The sequence below is a fragment of the Lineus longissimus genome, chromosome 10, assembly GCF_910592395.1.
Source record: "Lineus longissimus chromosome 10, tnLinLong1.2, whole genome shotgun sequence".
Taxonomy (NCBI): domain Eukaryota; kingdom Metazoa; phylum Nemertea; class Pilidiophora; order Heteronemertea; family Lineidae; genus Lineus; species Lineus longissimus.
The window spans coordinates 14,215,615-14,236,799 of NC_088317.1; the positions used below are offsets into that span (position 1 = coordinate 14,215,615).

Here is a 21,185-nt window from a genome sequence, read left to right on the forward strand (position 1 = left end):
AATACGGAAAAAACGCCACAGAAGGAATTGATAGTTGGGAAAGTAAAATCTTACGGAGGCCAAAATGCGTCGGATTCCTCTGTTTTGCCAGTTCAAAATGGGAATGACCTAGACGATTCTTTAAGTATGCCGATCAAAACTGCGGATCTAAAACGTAGGAAACAAGCCAGTTACAAAGACTTGCTATCCGACGTTCTCGTTATGGAGTTACTGGCAGTGATCTTGCTCGCCGGTCTCTGTATCAGTTTGATCATTTCAACCGCTCCGAATCGCTCCATTAACGTGCTCGAGGCGGAGCAATGGCAAGTTGGTGTCATCCTCGGAATAGCCCCGTGCGCCCAACTCTTGGTGGCCGTTATGACCGTGAGAATTCTATCAAAGGAAAACCTCTGGATATTCATTCTTGGAACACTTCTATGGATTACATTTTCATTAATAACCTATCCTCTAACAACAAGTGTCTGGTGGACCGTAGTCCCCGAGATATCTTTCCGTGGTGTGGCACTATCGTTGGCTCAGGTCTACTTTGGGAACTTGTACCACTTGCTTCTACAGAACCGCCACGAAGACGCCGCTGCGAAGGTGTTCGCACTCGTGAAAGCTGCCAGTGTACTAGGGGACGGTGTCGGCCCATTCGTGGGCTATCTGTTACAGTACACGTCGTTCATGGTGCTATATTACGTAGTGGCTGTGGTCATCTCACCAACTTATTTGGTTGCACTCCACGTTAGGTTGGTTTCAAGGAAACAGCAGGAGAATGGCGACAAATGAGAGCGTGCATTCACGGCCCTTGGCATGGACAGGTATCCAACCCTAGTCGTAAGAAGGCATAATGCTGATGTGTTATACGAGTCAATGGATGCACACTTCGTTTATTCCTCAGAATCCCATAATTGGCGGTAACAATTGGAAAAATTATCAGGAGTACGACATCAACAGTTGTTACTGCCTCAAGTTATGAAATCCTTCTTCTGGCAGATTTTTAAACGTTTTCAACTGAAAAAATTCTTTGGACTTTATACGATATTTCAGTGTTAAATGGAGTCTACAGGCAGCAGCTAGGTAGGCAAGATAGTTATGCAAAGTCACCAATAGAGTCCTCTCCTGTCTCACAGTTCGTCAAAACCATTCACGCTTGTACCAGGAATATCCTTAGTGCTGTCTCAAACATGACAAACATTAGGAAAAGCAGAGATGAGGGCCAAGTTTAACCGTGATGACGTTCGAGTGAAAAGCTTTGGACAACCGCAGTGCCTCGTTTCGGAGGTCTTTGCCGGTAAAATGGATTTAATTACCACCAAGTACACAATGTGTGATTTCTATGACCGGTGTAGAAGTTTAAAATTTCCCATGACATGCAGGATAGAATGTCTTGAAAACAAATGATGCTATATTTGTCTTTACCTTTTAGCTATTGACGTTGATGGTTTATAACCGTATACCATACATCCGTCAGAATACAATAGGTCAGACACTTTTTTTCAGCGGGTATTTTCTACTTCTACAGCGGTCTTAGTGTCATGCAATTTTCGTGGTACGCTCTTTTGAGCATGATCATGGAGGGCAAAGAGATGGACTGTTGAAATTTGTCTTATGCATGTTATAATAGGTAAAATTTGTAATTTGTTTTTACATACGTATTTTCATATTACACTAAAGTCGCCGCCAAAGATTCTGCATTTGATATTTCATAACTGCTGCCAAAAAGAGATGTAAAACTGGGTAATTAGTTGGTACAAAAATCACGATGGGGCAGCCTGGATGGTGTCCGCACATGTGTCCTATACTGTGTAGACGCTAACTAGCCGGTACAAAAGGCCTAATTGTGTGTAGTACATGTAGGCCTATGTAGAATCAGAGCCTTTCAAATCATTTGAAAGACTCTGGTAGAATAGAAGCACCAAAATCGACTAATAGGCTAGCGTGGACGGGTGTATACAAAACCAAGACCTAAGACATAAGACCTAAGACCTAAGATCCCCCGAAGTACAAAACTAAGACCAGGTACAAAACTAAGATCCCCGAGGTACAAAACTAAGACCCAATTCCAAACTAAAATTTTGAAGAAAAATATCAGAGTCTTAGTTTTGTACATCAGGGGATCTTAGTTTTGTACGTACAAAACTAAGATCCCCCGAGGTACAAAACTAAGACCCAATTCCAAACTAAAATTTTGAAGAAAAATATCAGAGTCTTAGTTTTGTACATCAGGGGATCTTAGTTTTGTACGTACAAAACTAAGATCCCCCGAGGTACAAAACTAAGACCCAATTCCAAACTAAAATTTTGAAGAAAAATATCAGAGTCTTAGTTTTGTACATCAGGGGATCTTAGTTTTGTACGTACAAAACTAAGATCCCCCGAGGTACAAAACTAAGACCCAATTCCAAACTGAAATTTTGAAGAAAAATATCAGAGTCTTAGTTTTGTACATCAGGGGATCTTAGTTTCCAAATTCTGCCCCTCTTTCGAATTCATTTTGATGTAGTAATATCACCTTTAAGATGCATGCAGTTGCTCCATCTGAATAATACCTCCATATGCACTATGCAGGCACGACCGGTCATCACTCTAGCATATACTCTAGCATATACGGCCTCCATCTCCTGATCCCCTGATGTACAAAACTAAGACTCTGATATTTTTCTTCAAAATTTCAGTTTGGAATTGGGTCTTAGTTTTATACCTCGGGGGATCTTAGTTTTGTACGTACAAAACTAAGATCCCCTGATGTACAAAACTAAGACTCTGATATTTTTCTTCAAAATTTTAGTTTGGAATTGGGTCTTAGTTTTGTACCTCGGGGGATCTTAGTTTTGTACGTACAAAACTAAGATCCCCTGATGTACAAAACTAAGACTCTGATATTTTCTTCAAAATTTTAGTTTGGAATTGGCCTCCCCGGGTCTTAGTTTTGTACCTCGGGATCTTAGTTTTGTACCTGGGTCTTAGTTTTGTACTTCGGGGGATCTTAGGTCTTAGGTCTTATGTCTTAGCGTGGACACCGCATATGTGCCATTTCCTTACCATGCAAAAGTTAACCTCTGTACTGTCAGCTTTAAAGTCGCACCAAGCAAGTACTTAACGACGAAGTTCGACGAAGCGTCAGGGTGACCGACACACTTTATTACAAAACAAACCGAAGAGACATTATGTGGCGATTGTCGCTGGTGCGTACATGTGTGACAAAGAGTTCATTCTTGGTGTGAACTATACACGTTCTCTTGCTGTCAAGTTTTCATTCTATGCATTTCATAAGTTTATAAATGAGAATTCTACAAAAACCAAAAAGCACATGGCAAGATGACACTTTTTGAAAATTTGCAGCCAGACCACGGTCAAAACACGTTTTTGATGACTTTTTTCAGAAGTGTATAGAATTTACAAAAACCAAAAAGCACATAGCAAGATGACACTTTTTAAAAATTTGCAGCCAGACCACGGTCAAAACACGTTTTTGGTGACTTTTTAGGTCGGGGGCATTTGTCCCCTGCCTCCCCAAACAAAGAACAGACTCCCACCCTAGAAATTAGCATTCACTACGTTTTGAAAAAGTTCTAATTGATTTAGGATTTTAAGTTCTAGCCAAAATGGTGGTACCTATATGGTCAACCCTTAAATAGGTTAGTATCAGACAATAACCGGCCCAAGAAAGGTACGCTTCCCAATATAGGGACAATCAACCAGGGTCCTGGAGGCAAATTGACGTGCTTCCTTCTGATTTAGCGATAGGCAAGGATGAGCAAGCCTGCATCGGCAAGCCTTGACGTGGTATCCATGCTGCCACTTTGGAAAATCTGCTCAAACAAGGGAGAAAACACCGAAGTAGGCCAACATAAACCAAATCCATTAGATAAATGCAATAACCTTCAAATAGGATAACAAAATGTGTCAAATCATCACGATTTTAAATCTTGATAACCGAGCATATAATAAAAGCGAGGCCCTTTCATGAGTTGCGTTGCCAGCCGCGCTTATTCACATTGGTGTTCGATACTAGTTCAATGTACAATGTACTACTAACAATGGCTGAAGCTATTGACGATACAGGTTCTTTTAAAGCGTTTTGGTATTGGTGACTTGAAATTTGCTACGGGTCTTTAGTTGCATACTATAGTACACAGCATACATGCATTCCCCTACGATAGAAACATTGCACAGCGTTCGATTCCTGCACATGTATAACTGGAAGTAGATGTCTTCATTTCACAATCACCCCTTATCAGCCTGTCGTCGATCTGTGAGATCATCAATTAAATGTAGACCATTGGCACCACATAAGGCTAGAACTCGAAATCCAAGAGCAATTAGAACACTTCCAAAACAAAGTGAGTGCCAGTATCCTTGGAGGAATTATACCTGGTTTAAATTCGCCGCCGCCGCCGCCGCCATCTTTGTTGACAATAAACTGAGTAACCCAGCAACCGGCTAATTACATCCGGGAAACTTTCGGCGGAAATTCCCGAAGTGCAATCGGAACTTCCGAAGTCGCGGCGCCTTATCTCGGTGCGTGTTTATTTAGCAATATATACTATAATGCGCGTTGTGGCCGCTAAATAGGAGGCGATTTTTGTTTCAAAATTGGGCCTCGAAAATGCGTCGAATTCTTGCAACTTTTGGTTTCGTAGGTGTGGATCATAAGTAAGAGTGTCACTGAGGGTGTCATACGTCGAATATCTTGGTGGTTTTGGAATAAATAACAACTTTGTGGAGATGCCGTCAACTGGGGAGCTCCAAGTAATCTCTTCACCGAGAAGTCCATCAGTTATCTCTCTGCATTATTACCGTCACGAAAATTGCAAAGCCACCTCCCACCTCCGCTATCAACCAATCAGATGTCCTGTTCAAATGGTCCCTTCCATGCGCGCATCATCCACCAATCACAATCGACGTCACTGATGCCAGCATGCAAGATGGCGGCGCCCATATCTGAAGGAAAAAGAGACAAGACCACTAATGAATATTCATAGGTTGGAGGGTCCAGGCCTATCTATTAGACGAGTGCATGTTTTTTACTCTCAAGTACATATTTGGAGAGGTATTGAAAAAATATTTGTTGTGGCAAGTCTACAGATATAAAGAAATTATTTGATGAAAAAATTAATTTCGAATTTTGCTAATTGGGTAATAGGGGGCGTGTTTTGAGTTTTTTCTGCCAGTTGGCTGAAAAGAGTGGAAATATCAAAGTCTGTCTAATTTGTCGATTAAAAAAAAATTTCCGTGGTCAATCACCATTTTATTTTTCACCATTTACTTGCCCGACTGTCCGGAATAACATAATCTAAATTTCAGATTCACAACACCACGCGTTCTTTGATGCGTCGCGGTCAAACATTGACAATTTAACTGCTAAAAGGCTTAAAAAATCAATTGTGGTCTTGTCTCTATTTACACTACATTTTGGGTCAATATAGTGAAAAATTTGAATGTGCTCAAATCACTCTAATTCATTTAGAATATTGTATTGCTGATGATTTAAGGTCAAAACAAGCTAAAATAATGAGAAAAAAACTTAATTTGACCCAAATAAGAGTCAACCTAACCCCGGTCTAAGTTCGGTTTCATTTTTACAAGTCTTGTTGTGTTGCCATTCATTTTGTAATTTCTTTGAAACTACTTAGGCCTTGATTCTGAAAGTTGTGCCCTAAGCAGCAAAGATATTCCTAAATCACATTCTAAAGTTTCAGCTCCATAGCTTGCTTATTCTGGCCAGGGCAGGTCTTTGAATTTGGTGCTGTTGGGTGCAAAATCATGACTTTTTGTCGATTTTGTCCTCTTTCGTCGCTTTGGCATAGTTGTACCACTCTTTGAAATGTCTCTCATTTCTCCAAAAATGTCCAGATATGACTTTCCTTTGTTGGAGAGTTGTGGGATGTCATGTACATGAGTTTGAAAAAAATCTCAAAATGTTAACCCCTGAACTGTACCTTCATTGAGACAAGACCACTAATGAATATTCATAGGTTGGAGGGTCCAGGCCTATCTATTAGACGAGTGCATGTTTTTTACTCTCAAGTACATATTTGGAGAGGTATTGAAAAAATATTTGTTGTGGCAAGTCTACAGATATAAAGAAATTATTTGATGAAAAAATTAATTTCGAATTTTGCTAATTGGGTAATAGGGGGCGTGTTTTGAGTTTTTTCTGCCAGTTGGCTGAAAAGAGTGGAAATATCAAAGTCTGTCTAATTTGTCGATTAAAAAAAAATTTCCGTGGTCAATCACCATTTTATTTTTCACCATTTACTTGCCCGACTGTCCGGAATAACATAATCTAAATTTCAGATTCACAACACCACGCGTTCTTTGATGCGTCGCGGTCAAACATTGACAATTTAACTGCTAAAAGGCTTAAAAAATCAATTGTGGTCTTGTCTCAAAATGAGACAAGACCACTAATGAATATTCATAGGTTGGAGGGTCGAGGCCTATCAATTAGACGAGTGCATGTTTTTTACTCTCAAGTACATATTTGGAGAGGTATTGAAAAAATATTTGTTGTGGCAAGTCTACAGATATAAAGAAATTATTTGATGAAAAAATTAATTTCGAATTTTGTTAATTGGGTAATAGGGGGCGTGTTTTGAGTTTTTTCTGCCAGTTGGCTGAAAAGAGTGGAAATATCAAAGTCTGTCTAATTTGTCGATTAAAAAAAAATTTCCGTGGTCAATCACCATTTTATTTTTCACCATTTACTTGCCCGACTGTCCGGAATAACATAATCTAAATTTCAGATTCACAACACCACGCGTTCTTTGATGCGTCGCGGTCAAACATTGACAATTTAACTGCTAAAAGGCTTAAAAAATCAATTGTGGTCTTGTCTCTATTTACACTACATTTTGGGTCAATATAGTGAAAAATTTGAATGTGCTCAAATCACTCTAATTCATTTAGAATATTGTATTGCTGATGATTTAAGGTCAAAACAAGCTAAAATAATGAGAAAAAAACTTAATTTGACCCAAATAAGAGTCAACCTAACCCCGGTCTAAGTTCGGTTTCATTTTTACAAGTCTTGTTGTGTTGCCATTCATTTTGTAATTTCTTTGAAACTACTTAGACCTTGATTCTGAAAGTTGTTCCCTAAGCAGCAAAGATATTCCTAAATCACATCCTAAAGTTTCAGCTCCATAGCTTGCTTATTCTGGCCAGGGCAGGTCTTTGAATTTGGTGCTGTTGGGTGCAAAATCATGACTTTTTGTCGATTTTGTCCTCTTTCGTCGCTTTGGCACAGTTGTACCACTCTTTGAAATGTCTCTCATTTCTCCAAAAATGTCCAGATATGACTTTCCTTTGTTGGAGAGTTGTGGGATGTCATGTACATTAGTTTGAAAAAAATCTCAAAATGTTAACCCCTGAAATGTACCTTCATTGAGACAAGACCACTAATGAATATTCATAGGTTGGAGGGTCGAGGCCTATCAATTAGACGAGTGCATGTTTTTTACTCTCAAGTACATATTTGGAGAGGTATTGAAAAAATATTTGTTGTGGCAAGTCTACAGATATAAAGAAATTATTTGATGAAAAAATTAATTTCGAATTTTGCTAATTGGGTAATAGGGGGCGTGTTTTGAGTTTTTTCTGCCAGTTGGCTGAAAAGAGTGGAAATATCAAAGTCTGTCTAATTTGTCGATTAAAAAAAAATTTCCGTGGTCAATCACCATTTTATTTTTCACCATTTACTTGCCCGACTGTCCGGAATAACATAATCTAAATTTCAGATTCACAACACCACGCGTTCTTTGATGCGTCGCGGTCAAACATTGACAATTTAACTGCTAAAAGGCTTAAAAAATCAATTGTGGTCTTGTCTCAAATGAGACAAGACCACTAATGAATATTCATAGGTTGGAGGGTCGAGGCCTATCAATTAGACGAGTGCATGTTTTTAACTCTCAAGTACATATTTGGAGAGGTATTGAAAAAATATTTGCTGTGACAAGTCTACAGATATAAAGAAATTATTTGATGAAAAAATTAATTTCGAATTTTGCTAATTGGGTAATAGGGGGCGTGTTTCGAGTTTTTTCTGCCAGTTGGCTGAAAAGAGTGGAAATATCAAAGTCTGTCTAATTTGTCGATAATCAAAAAATTTCCGTGGTCAATCACCATTTTATTTTTCACCATTTACTTGCCCGACTGTCCGGAATAACATAATCTAAATTTCAGATTCACAACACCACGCGTTCTTTGATGTGTCGCGGTCAAACATTGACAATTTAACTGCTAAAAGGCTTAAAAAATCAATTGTGGTCTTGTCTCAAATGCTGCTTTTCCACCTCGAGACGGCCATTTATTCACAAATAGCTCATCTTAGGACACAATGGACCCAACGGGAGACAAGATTTACGCACACACCGGTAACTTAAACCATTCAGGCGCTAATCGCTGGCTGATATCGAGTACATCACCAGTCTGCACCATCTTGGTTTTCCGAGAATTGGTTTAGCATTGTGGACGCCTGTACATCATGTACATGGTTACATAGTTCCGTTTTCAAGAAGTATTACACTTATGAAAAAAAGTGTTACTCACAAACCAGCACCCCATTTACACCAAACCCACAACATACCAGCACCCACACAATCCGATTTTTATACCTCGAACAGCCTGCGCCTCGGGTATAACCCCTCTTGAGCTGCCATTGATTTCCGATGCTCTGGCCGCTGTGGACTCCACGTTTGACCCCGCTTCGTATAGCATATTTTCAAAGTCAAGTATGACTGACGTTAATGAACACCATGTAGGCAGACCCTTTGGCGGGGTCGCTATTATTTGTAAGAACATTGATGGCCTAACCTGGCGGGAAATTGATATTGATAATGACCGCCTTATTTGTGTCTCCCTCTGTGATGGTTCTACTGTTGTACAAACAATTTTAAATGTCTACATGCCATACTTCGAAAGTGCCACACATGACAATATGGCTACTTATATTGAGTGTCTTGATAGTATTCAGTCGTGTATTGATGAAAATGGTGCTGCTGCCCCTCTAAAGGTGTGTGGTGATTTTAATACCAAGCTGCCCCGCGGCGATACACTTGGGCGCTCGTGGTTCAAGCGTAAAGGTTTTAACATGTATTCTAAGTTACTGTTTGATTTTATCTGTTCCAATGATATGGTTTGTGCAGACTTCAATTCTAGTCAGACATCCGATTACACGTACTTCTGCCATAAGAGAGGAGTATATACCTGGATTGATCATGTTCTTTGTTTTGGCTATGATAACTGTGACTGCAAGATTGTGGACCTAGAGGCTTGTAATGTCAGTGACCATTTGCCACTGAGGTTTATGTTTACATGTTCTGCTCGGGCTAAGTTCAGCGGCACGTGTTCCCCTCAACGCGCCAGTGAGTTTATAAGATGGGACAATAGTGAGAAGTGTGCTTTGTATGACTCTCTTTTGTGTGAAGAATTGTCCAAGATAATGATTGGCAAACTCGGATCTATAACGAGTAGGGTCGAAGCCAGTTCTATGGTTGATTGTATGTTTAAATCTGTTGTAAGAGGCTTGAAAAGTGCTGCCAAACAGGCGGGATGTGCTGTTTCGCGTCGGTATAACCTAAAGCCCACTGGAGTGCTGACCTATCTTATTTGAGAGATGTTAAAAGGTTTTGGTGGCAGATTTGGTGTGATAATGGCAGGCCCAGACAGAGGGCTGTCTTTGACTGTTATAAGTTCGCCAAAAAGAAGTTTCGCAGATCCTCGCGCCAGTGTGTAAGAAAGGTGTTCCGTCAGCCTGTTAGGACTCTTAATGGTCACGTGAGTCATGCAATCTTTCATTCATGAATTTTCGTAGTAAATTCCATAGTAGTGACGTCACTGAATGATTGACAGCTAGGCGCCATGTTTCATTCATGCCTCGTTCTGATCACCCGATACGCGGGAAATGAAAACGAGGTCATACGAACTGGCTTGGCGGTTCCAGTTCGCTTTAACGTCTTGAATGCTTTTAATTGCAGTTACACACTATCGGATTTTCATCACTTGGTGTAAGTACAGTGGAATATTTCATTTTCATTGTTTCAGTTTAACCGTATTTGACATAGGTTGTTCTCGTTTTGGATATCGGTAATAAATATAAAGTTTTTTTTGTCAATTTCAACAACGTGTACGGCGGATGCTTTCACTAAATGTACTTCAAAGATAAATTAAATTGTTCGAATTCGCATGACTCCGTATGCCAGAACTATTTGTATAAGAAACAGCCGGGTAGCGACACAGCTCACCAGGCCTATATCAGAGTAATTATTTGCTAACCACATGTTGATTTCTACTAAACAGTGAAAGAGCACGCGAAAACCTACCATATAGACTGTAAGTACAATAATGAAGCTGCCATATATTCAAGTGGGATGATGGATGCAGTGCAGTCAACCTGGCTCATATTGCCGAACCCGTACTTGCTGAATAGTTGCCTAAGTTGACTTGACTCAAAAGCCGCAATTTATTCTAACTTTTTCGATATAAAAATAGTTAATATATGTCGAAGTTTTGTGAGTCGAACATTCGGCCTGTCGAACAAATTTTTTAGTCGTATCACCCCGGAGAATCAAAATCCTCAACTCCGGGCATTAAGTGCAAGTCCATGTTCCGAGTCGTCTGGTATTCCTGAATTCCGAGTCTTTCGATCAATAGTTTCCTCGCAATAATAGCGCCCCCATGGCAGGTAGTATTTAATGGGCGCGTACATTCGGATCTAGAGATACCGGGCCTGCAATGGGCTGATTTCAAGCACCGTATCTCTGCTTTGGCTGTGTGACGAAGCAAAAGATCGTAAAGCAAGCATGAACATCAAAGGCTTTTCACTTATTTCAGCCTACCGGACGGAACCTTTAATGTGAAACTTCAACTATCGTGTTCCCTACGATCCCCAGATCCGAATGCACAAATTGTAGTAAACCTTATCGCGTCTTTGAATGAAGGGGGTGCTGTTTTCCTAGACGCTCTATCAAGCGACTCGGAATTTAGGAATACCAGACGACTCGGAACTTGGACATGGCACTTGATGCCCGGAGTTCGGGATTTAGATTCTTCAGGGTGCTTATAGTATTCACACGTAAGCCAAGCCTCCAAGGGGCTAAAGGGTTGGAAACAATAATCATTATGGTTACCATGGTAACAATCGAACGTGTTGTTCAGATGATAAGACGTATACACACTTTTTATTTCGTGTCGTCATTTTCAGTTGCAAGTCTTCCAATCGGTAAGAAATTAGTCCACGACCAGATTTTAACATTTTCAGCAATAAATTGTCTTACAAGAAGTAAAGAAAAATAGGAGTGACATGTAACAAAAATCTGCATGATAAGCGTTAGCTTTTTACGCTGTATATAGTAGTGATAGCACATTGGTGTTGCCACTTCTGTTCTGAAGGCCGAGAAAAAAATCGCGAAGGTTTATGAATTTTACTGGCATATGTTCAGTTGAATGCAAAATTGTTATTTTGCTGTAACAAAGCAAGCTATTAAAAACTTTCGGGCATATTGGTGTAATGCCAAGTCGCCCGACAAGCCCGATATTATTTCAGTTTCCTTATTTTGTTTCATAAGATTCTTGTAATGGTTCTGAACGATTCTTGTATTCTCTCCATGTAAGACTTGTAAAACATTTTTGTAAGATTATTTGAAGAGCCTGAGTTAACATCAAAATCAAGAATATAAAGACTTGTCTTACAAAAATCTCATAAGATATTATTAAAAAACGACCTTAACTAATCCCTTATAAGAATGTTATCGATATTTTCGACCTGGATATGAATGCTTGTCGCGTTTATGCTTAACCTGTCAATGTTCGAACAAAACATGTTATATGATATATCGAGAGTAGACATGTTACAACTGATAAATAAAAAGTCCTCGCAACGAAATTTAGATTTTTGATTCAAAAAAGTGAAAAGAAATTTCGGAGTCAGCTAAAATATATTTGTGATTGTGATCAGTTAATTTCTTCCTGAAATTTTTACGAATTGCAAAAATTGAGCGCTCGGTTTTTCTCTGTACGGGAAATTTTAACACGAAATTTGGCCACGGGGTCCTCAAAACCTGTAGCATGTAATCATCCTGCTTTCTTTCAAAATCGTAACATAACGATGTTAGACTGTTAGTGAATATAAAGAGTTTTCAGTCGTACTTGCAGTTTCAAAGACCATGACCGAGCCAAAAACACTAAATTCTACGCCAGCAATTCTTTTTTAGTTGTTCTTTTTGCACATTTGTTATACTATTATTGAACAATGATGTAAATGATGCCTCTTTTCTTATTAGCTACATCCCCAACAGAACTAACAAAGTCCAACCTTAAGAAAGGTGTGTTACTCAGTACATAATTCTTTTTTTTGTGAACAGATCACCTCTGAAAAAAAATCAGGTGTTTACATAGTGTAATATATCAGCTCAAGAACTAAAACGATGCCTTCGGTGATTTTGATAGATGAGTGCGACTGTGCGAAGTCGCTCTATCAAACACACCTTTTTGAAATAGCTTAAAAGAGTTTTCATTATTTATAGCAATAACTTAGATAACTAGCTTTCTTATATCGTTGCTTTCTTAAAAAATCAATGGTATTTTAAGTTTCTATCCTTTTGTTTTGGACTCCCTCTTGATTACGCTAGTTTTATCATTGCAGGAGGTAAATTTGACTTGAAATCTGTCTTCAAGGGACTGACATCGTGTCCTGAAGGAACAAAGCCGGAAGGAGGCGCCTGTGAAAGTGAGTACATGTAGTAAACGAAGTGTTGATTTTGAAATTCAATATGGCAGAATATATTAACTTTTGTGTTTATTTTATACGTGAATCGTCTATCGTTAGCTTTCGTCAAGCCATGAGACGTTCACGTTCAGGTATAAACGCTCAAATTGATAGTTGTTGGTGCCAAAAAGCGACAAGATAAAGTGAAGCTGACATTCGATGATATAGCCAGTCAAGCCCTGGGGACACATTAAACTGTCCTTCGATCCACGCGAGATACCTCCCGCTAGTCGTAAGCGCATTTTGCTACTAGGAAGTTTTAAAAACAGCACCGCCTAGATGAAATTAACGTCTTGAATGCTTTTAATTGCAGTTACACACTATCGGATCTTCATCACTTGGTGTAAGTACAGTGGAATATTTCATTTTCATTGTTTCAGTTAACCGTACTTGACATAGGTTCTTCTCGTTTTGGATATCGGTAATAAATATAAAGTTTTTTTTGTCAATTTCAACAACGTGTACGGCGGATGCTTTCACTAAATGTACTTCAAAGATACATTAAATTGGTCGAATTCGCATGACTCCGTATGCCGGAACTATTTGTATAAGAAACAGCCGGGTAGCGACACAGCTCACCAGGCCTATATCAGAGTAATTATTTGCTAACCACATGTTGATTTCTACTAAACAGTGAAAGAGCACGCGAAAACCTACCATATAGACTGTAAGTACAATAATGAAGCTGCCATATATTCAAGTGGGTTGATGGATGCAGTGCAGTCAACCTGGCTCATATTGCCGAACCCGTACTTGCTGAATAGTTGCCTAAGTTGTCTTGACTTAAAAGCCGCAATTTATTCCAACTTTTTCGATATAAAAAATAGTTAATATATGTCGAAGTTTTGTTAGTCGAACATTCGCCCTGTCGAACAAATTTTTTAGTCGTATCACCCCGGAGAATCAAAATCCTGAACTCCGGTGTAACATCTGTGGTTGTTCCCCATGTTTCAGTGTTTCTAAACAATAGGCAGCGAGAGAGACCATGACTTTTCAATAGGGGGGATACACAGAAAAACTCGTCAATCTATTTTTGAGCGTTCCCAAACAATGAGGGGAAACACTCAAAAACAGAAACACTCAAAAACATCACACCGGCATTAAGTGCCAAGTCATTCCGAGTTGTCTGGTATTCCGGAATTCCGAGTCTTTCGATCAATAGTTTCCTCGCAATAATAGCGCTCCCATGGCATTCCTAAATTGGGTAGTAGTATTCAATGGGCGCGTACATTCGGATCTAAAGATACCGGGCCTGTTATGGGCTGATTTCAAACACCATATCTCTGCTTGGGCTGTGTGACGAAGCATAAGTTCGTAAAGCAAGCATGAACATCAAAGGCTTTTCACTTATTTCAGCCTACCGGACGGAACCTTTAATGTGAAACTTCAACTATCGTGTTCCCTACGATCCCCAGATCCGAATGCACAAATTGTAGTAAACCTTATCGCGTCTTTGAATGAAGGGAGTGCTGTTTTCCTAGACGCTCTATCAAGCGACTCGGAATTTAGGAATACCAGACGACTCGGAACTTGGACATGGCACTTGATGCCCGAAGTTCGGGATTTTGATTATTCGGGGTTCCTATAGTATTCACACGTAAGCCGAGCCTCCAAGGGGCTAAAGGGGTGGAAACAATAATTATTATGGTAACCATGGTAATAATCGAACGTGTTATTCAGATGATAAGGCGTAAACACACTTTTTATTTCGTGTCGTCATTTTCAGTTGCAAGTCTTCCAATCGGTAAGAAGTTAGTCCAAGACCAGATTTTAACATTTTCAGCAATAAATTGTCTTACAAGAAGTAAAGAAAAATAGGAGTGACATGTAACAAAAATCTGCATGATAAGCGTTAGCTTTTTACGCTGTATATGTAGTAATAGCACATTGGCGTTGCCACTTCTGTTCTGAAGGCCGAGAAAAAAATGGCGAAGGTTTATGAATTTTACTGGCATATGTTCAGTTGCATGCAAAATTGTTATTTTGCTGTAACAAAGCAAGCTACTAAAAACTTTCGGGCGTATTGGTGCAATGCCAAGTCGCCCGAGCAGCCGGATATTATTTCAGTTTCCTTATTTTGTTTCATAAGATTCTTGTAAAATATATGTACGATTCTTGTATTCTCTCCACGTTAGAATTGTAAATCATTTTTGTAAGATTATTTGAAGAGCCTGAGTTAACATCTAAACCAAGAATATAAAGACTTGTCTTACAAAAATCTCAAAAGAAATAAAAAAGACCTCAACTAATCCCTTATAAGAATGTTATTGATATGTTCGACCTGGATATGAATGCTTGTCGCGTTTATGCTTAATCTGTCAATGTTCGAACAAAACATGTAATTTCAGTAACCACCACGACAGTGACTTCCACAACCAGCGAATTCTCCGCGGGCCAGCGATTTCAAATTGCTATGTTTAGAGGTCATTGCCCAAGCGGTACCAAGACCGTGGGGAAATTCTGTGAAGGTAGACACCCTTAAAACATGCAGCGTTGCACACATGGCGCTGTTCCAAACATGATGTACCACAATGTTATCAAACTGAGGGTATTGGAATACACTTTGACTTCACGCAGTGCTGTTTAGCCAAATAATTTAACTGGAAATCGGTGGCTTAATGTTGCTAGTAATAATTGTATGGATCACTAAAACATTGTATTGTACGAATAGAATCGCACATAGCAAACATGTAATGTGAGTAATAATTTCACAAGAGATGATAACTATTCTAACAATCTATTTGTATCATCATAACTTTTTGAAGGAATCACCGATTTTACTACATAAAGGCAACAACTTATTCAATATCTATATCTTTTTTTTTCAGTCACTGATGTCGACAAGTTTCTTGCATGGTGTAAGTAGTTTTACCGAAGTCAGTTTTTATTTTTTTTAAATTGCACCAACTCAATGGAGAGAGAATTTATAAAACGAATACTGCAAGCACAGATAAGAATGGTAGGCAATAATTGTCCTCACCGATATAAAGTCTTCATGAATACTTGTCTTCATGTATACCGCTTGCCCCTAAAATATTATTTTGTTTTCTTTCTCTCTCCAGTAAAGGTGAACGCCAAGGCTTATGGCATTGAATATCGCGGTATGTACATGGCGACTTCCTTATTCAATATAGTATTCGGTTGTCGTCACCAGAAGGATAATACATGCATAATGTGTTTCGTAAATGTGACATATAACATGTATCCCGGATGATGAAGGGTCTGAAACGACATTTAATTGGCACTCAAGTATATGATCAGTCAAGTTTGCGCAAGTCAAAGCAATTTCGCATAAAAAGACATAAAATGTGTTTTTTTGGTTTTATGTGTTCAAGAGAACTATGGATTGATAACATGACCGCGAAAGACCCTTGCATCACCGTACGCATCGCTGAACGACTCAATTGGCATAATACACGCATTTCAAGCGGTTGGTTTGACAACAGTATTAGTACGAAAACCTTTTTCATTGTTGCACCTCTGCAATGTACTGATTAAACGTCACGCACAAGTGATTGGAATGCATATTTGCTTTGCTAGACTCCATACCATGCAGTAAAATTTGATATTATGAATTTGTTTCGATACACATGTGTATATTGCATTGGGTATGTCCATAATGAGACTTCTAAGGGGTTAACTACGTATATGCGCAGCCACTTAGCTAAAAACTCAGACCGGTGTAAAATATATGCAAGTCCCCCCGGAATCCAAGTCCGGTCCTTTTGTTCAAGTGAATAGAGTCGCCGAGTTCCTTTGTTGAAGATTATGTAGCTATTCCTAACCAAACCATTAACCACATTCGTTGACAATACACACCTATTGCACGGGGTCCTGCATTCCTAGGACGTCCATTCCTTTTACACCGGCATTAAAGGTATCTTGTAAATAAAATATGGAAAAGAAAAAGAAAGTTGAGAAGCATTTCTTTAAAAATACAAGGTACGTACAAACATGACAAATGGCTGATACGGCACTACCACGTGGCTATGTAAACAAAGCACTGTCTCGTTTTTATTGATAACTGTAAACTGGCTTTATAATTGGAAGGGAATATGTACACAGCATGCAGTATGCAGCAGAAAAATTATTGTTGCATACACAGCATGATGTGTATGCAACAGACAGTAGTTTTATGTTCACAGCGTTTTATATTAATATTCATTAGGCTCATTATAAAGCCCCGCCGCCGATTTTATGCCACCTGCTGTGAATCCTAGCAACATTTTTACTTGAATAGACAACATGCTGTGTATACAATGTACAGGCACGCGCATTTTCTAGAGTACACTGCAGACCTCGCTGGCTGGAACTTGGCGCCAACTTGAAGGGAAGCGGGGAGTTCTTCCACCGCCATTTTTCTCCAGCTGACGTCATTGATGATGGGTTATGTTAACTCGCCTCTGCTGTGCATGAAACCAACTTGTTCATGCGTACACAGCAGTCTGCTGTGTACATAGCCACTCAATTTATAATTTGCTCATCTAAGCGTGCCTCAAGTTCAGTTGCTTTTCATTTTTTACCGCAGTTGAGAATACTGAGGAACCTGGGGAAATTGAGGAACCTGCTGGTATGTTTGTATGAACTGTAACTTGATTAGCGTCTTGTGTTGTAACTGTACCTGGGACATTCCGAAGCCGCAATCAATCCTTATGAATCACGTTTGACCACCCTGCTATGTTTTGCGTTCCTTGTATGAGATAGCAGAGCTTTTTGTGGACCTAAATTCAGGGCTCGATCAGCGGATTATAAGAACGAATGATTCCGTAGAGGCTCATGCGTCGTTTTTCGCGGCTGCAGGTGGGCTCATTTTCAGCCGACTCTAAAGCATTATCTGCGCATCAAGGATGTCAGAATTCTTAGTACCTTTTCCAAAATATCTAATATATAAACGTATTGCTTTTTGCTCCTCCTTGATAGGCATATGCGTAATTCAAATCGTGTCTGCTAAATTGTTCAAAACTACAGCCATGGAGGCAGCGAATATCAAGTTTAGATGTCAATCCCGACTCTCTTACCAAGTGCATGCCTGTCGGTGATTTCTGGACTCTGTCGTTTATTACCCCACAGCGACTTTAAATCAAATGTCTAAACAAAAAGTACTTTTATGTCAAGGTGGTTCCACAACAACTTACACTACTACAACCACCACTGGGGGCAGTTTTGCCGTCGGCGATGCCATCCCCAAGGATGTGTTCCAGGGAACTTGTGTATCCGGCACTGCAGCCGAAGGTGACAACTGCGTCGGTAGGTTTGACTTATTACTACTGGTTAGAAAGTGTAAAATAAACATTGTAAAAGTTCATTTAAAACTGTTTGGTTTCTGAATTTGGATGGACAAATATGCGTAGAATAAAATATACATATATTTGGTTAAGCAAAGAAATATTTTAGGTTTTCGTTTTGTGTGTGTGCGTGTGGGGGGGGGGGGGGGTATTCTATTGTTCAAGATTATTGGAAACTTGCAGCATCCCCCCCCCCCCCCCCTCCATCTTGCGTAACCTGCGCAGGGGGAGGGCTATCTTTGTTTTGGACTGTAATTTAAAATGAAAATCAAGACACGACTAAAATGTTTGTAGGGTTGGCGAAATAAATAGAAATACAGTGTATATGTGTTTAGTAGGTAATACTCACATGTTGTATGAGGTTTCATAAGTTCAATCTCAAGCTTTATTTTTTCAGTCAATGATGCTGAGAAATTCTCGGCATGGGGTGAGTAGCATTTCCTTCAGATCCGCGTTGCCTCTTCCTATAATCGATCAATGTCATCATCGTTGTCTAACGTGTTAATGGTCACTATACAAACATTTCTTCGACTAAGATTAACAGTGCGTGAGATCAGAGCAGGAAAAAATGCGCGGTTATGAAATTCCATATAATATTAGACGAACCTTCTAACATGTGTAATAGCCATTTTCTTATTCACTTCATGGAGAAGTTGTCACAGAAGATAGTGTCTAACGCAATAGTCACGATAGACACCATAGATCTAGAGTGTGTTCAGTTTACGTATTCCTGCTATACATGCTTTTGTCCGATTGTTCATCGACAAGACAGTTTGATTTCTGCTTCTCTAATTGCAATCCTCCTTTTAACTTTCAGTAAAGAAAAACGGTAAATGTGGTATAGTATTTCTCGTCGAAGAATAGAGTTCCCTCGATACTAATACTCTGGACTCATTGCTCTAAGACATTTTTGGAATATGCAAGCCAAGCCCCCATAGATATAATGCTTTTTGTCGTTCGATGCCATTCAACATTGTTTAATCGAGATACAAAGTTGTCTAACATTTCTGATGGTCATGACATCATGTCCTGCCCTTGGCATTTTTTTGTGTCGACTTCACAGCAAGGGTTCAGAATCACATGCAGATATGCCCCGAGCCAGTCAGATATGTAGGGGGCCATGGCATGTGCATTATACTGGAATGAACCGGTATCAGATCGGTGAATCTAGAGTAGGCCTCATTGGAATATATCATTTTAATAATTGATATTGATGGTCTTGTGTCGTTTTGATATCACACCATTTTTTCCAAGGTTGAAAATCTGGATAAAATTATGAGATCTTGATTCTGTGTCGGTTAACGACAATGAACTTCGTAATATTCCTATGGATATCTTGACAAGAGTGTTGGAACAAATGAACTGTATATTCATAAGTGCACTGAGCAGAACACTACACCAGTAACATGTTTTAAAGTAATTTCTTTTCGAGAAGAATGCACGTACATTTGTATCTTCGCGTGAGAATTGGAGCTTTATTTTAATAATGGAAATATTCAACTTAAACATATAAGAGAATCAACATGTTTGAAAAAAATTATCAACCAACTTGATTGGTTGATCCTTATCAGTAAACAAGGCATTTAAATCACACGTCAACAGTGACAACGAAGAATTGGTGAAATAAACAGGGATTAAAATATACAATTGACCTTATGTCTATTCTTAAAGAAATGGAGCGCTTCCTAAAATTGAGATGTCTTGGATACGATATCTTCAATAGAAATAATATCGAAGTTTTTGTTTTGGTTTTCGTTAAAATTCTAGGAAAATGTCCACCAGTTAACAATAATCTTTTCATTGATACTTTAACGCATTATTATTTCCAGGCTTCTCGATGTCCACATCCAAGAAGTAAGCAAATCTCCGACGCAATGCATAATTCAACTGCCGGATAGGCCGGGAAACGTTACGAGTTTTCTGTAGAATGATATGCAGACATATATAATAAACTCATAATATTCAAATATCGTCCATTGTTTGTCATGCTATCTCCTTGTCTTCGGTTTGTCATAGATTTTGTAAACAGGCACACTGGACATGTGGTAGTCTCTTATGTCCCAACTACCCCAATGGTTGGTCAATCTCCTAATAATATAGGGTCGTGTGTCAGGTCCTATTTATTTAATGTTGTAGAAAATACAAATGCTCGCACTTATTTTACTTGTATTGAGTAACGAAAACATGTTCGTATATTGCACCCGAGACACAACCTCCGAGAGAACAGCTCATGTACATTATCACGGGGACAAACATCTCTGGGCGTGGGTTCCTTTCAATGTTGAGGGCTGTTCCGAAGCCATTCCTCTCCCTCGCTGGGATTCGTAAGAACCATGCAAGACTGCGACAAAGCGGAATGAATTTTTCCCGAATGCATGATTGGCCATTCATGGCTTTGGCCGACCTTTGCAGCTTTACTCCGATATGATGTCCTGGTAGTGTTGTGTATCGTGATCACAAGCCAAGTCGGTCAGACTTGCCGATTCCACTCCCATTCATTCAACGAACCTCATCTGGCAACCGCGACATATGCGGGCGACCAGTGTCGCCAACAAAAAGCTACTTTTATGGGTTGACTAAAGGTACCACCATTTTGGCTAGAACTTGAAATCAATAGCAGTTAAATCTCTTTCAAAACAAAATGAATGGCAATTTCAAAGATGGGAGTCTGTTCTTTGTTTTCCAGAGAACAGCCTCCAAGGTTTTTAATCGGCATTCACTTCATTTTGAAGAAGTTCTAATTGCTTTAGGATTACAGGTTCTAGCCAAAATGGTGGTACATGTACCTTTTGCCAACCCTTAATGAAGCCAAAGCACACAGCGTTTCAGCTCACATGCATTATCTTACTTGAATGTTAGCTTCCCAATAAATAGCAGAATGAAATCGGCCTGGCCGATGTTAAATTACAGTTGTAAAACTTTTCAGATGTTGGAGATCGTGTCCACGATCCGTGTTGCCGACACAAAATGCGAAGCACAAGTTTAACATCGGACAAGATGTGATCGGCGACATTATGTTTTAGTCATTTTACTTTGTGCGTTTTCAATTTCAACAATGGAACCATTTTAGTAAATCGAGCGACTAGGTAGTGGAATTATCAAGCGTATCCTGCAATCATGTAAGTAGCTGCATTCATCTTTGA

At 39.3% G+C, this 21,185-nt stretch overlaps 1 protein-coding gene across 1 annotated transcript in view; it reads left to right on the forward strand.

Annotated features, from left to right (window-relative positions):
* LOC135494366 (uncharacterized) overlaps positions 1-19,153 on the forward strand; it is a 28,356-nt gene extending 9,203 nt beyond the window's left edge. The window contains exons 13-27 of the mRNA XM_064782284.1: positions 9,969-9,998; positions 10,291-10,323; positions 11,195-11,212; positions 12,273-12,314; positions 12,635-12,718; positions 13,071-13,100; positions 13,392-13,424; positions 14,484-14,501; positions 15,106-15,225; positions 15,586-15,615; positions 15,820-15,858; positions 17,286-17,327; positions 17,873-18,004; positions 18,440-18,469; positions 18,860-19,153. Coding sequence (XP_064638354.1) covers positions 9,969-9,998; positions 10,291-10,323; positions 11,195-11,212; positions 12,273-12,314; positions 12,635-12,718; positions 13,071-13,100; positions 13,392-13,424; positions 14,484-14,501; positions 15,106-15,225; positions 15,586-15,615; positions 15,820-15,858; positions 17,286-17,327; positions 17,873-18,004; positions 18,440-18,469; positions 18,860-18,906 — 728 coding nt within the window. The 3' untranslated portion in view covers positions 18,907-19,153. The remainder of the gene's footprint in view (positions 1-9,968; positions 9,999-10,290; positions 10,324-11,194; positions 11,213-12,272; positions 12,315-12,634; positions 12,719-13,070; positions 13,101-13,391; positions 13,425-14,483; positions 14,502-15,105; positions 15,226-15,585; positions 15,616-15,819; positions 15,859-17,285; positions 17,328-17,872; positions 18,005-18,439; positions 18,470-18,859) is intronic.
* Positions 19,154-21,185: the final 2,032 nt, after the last annotated feature.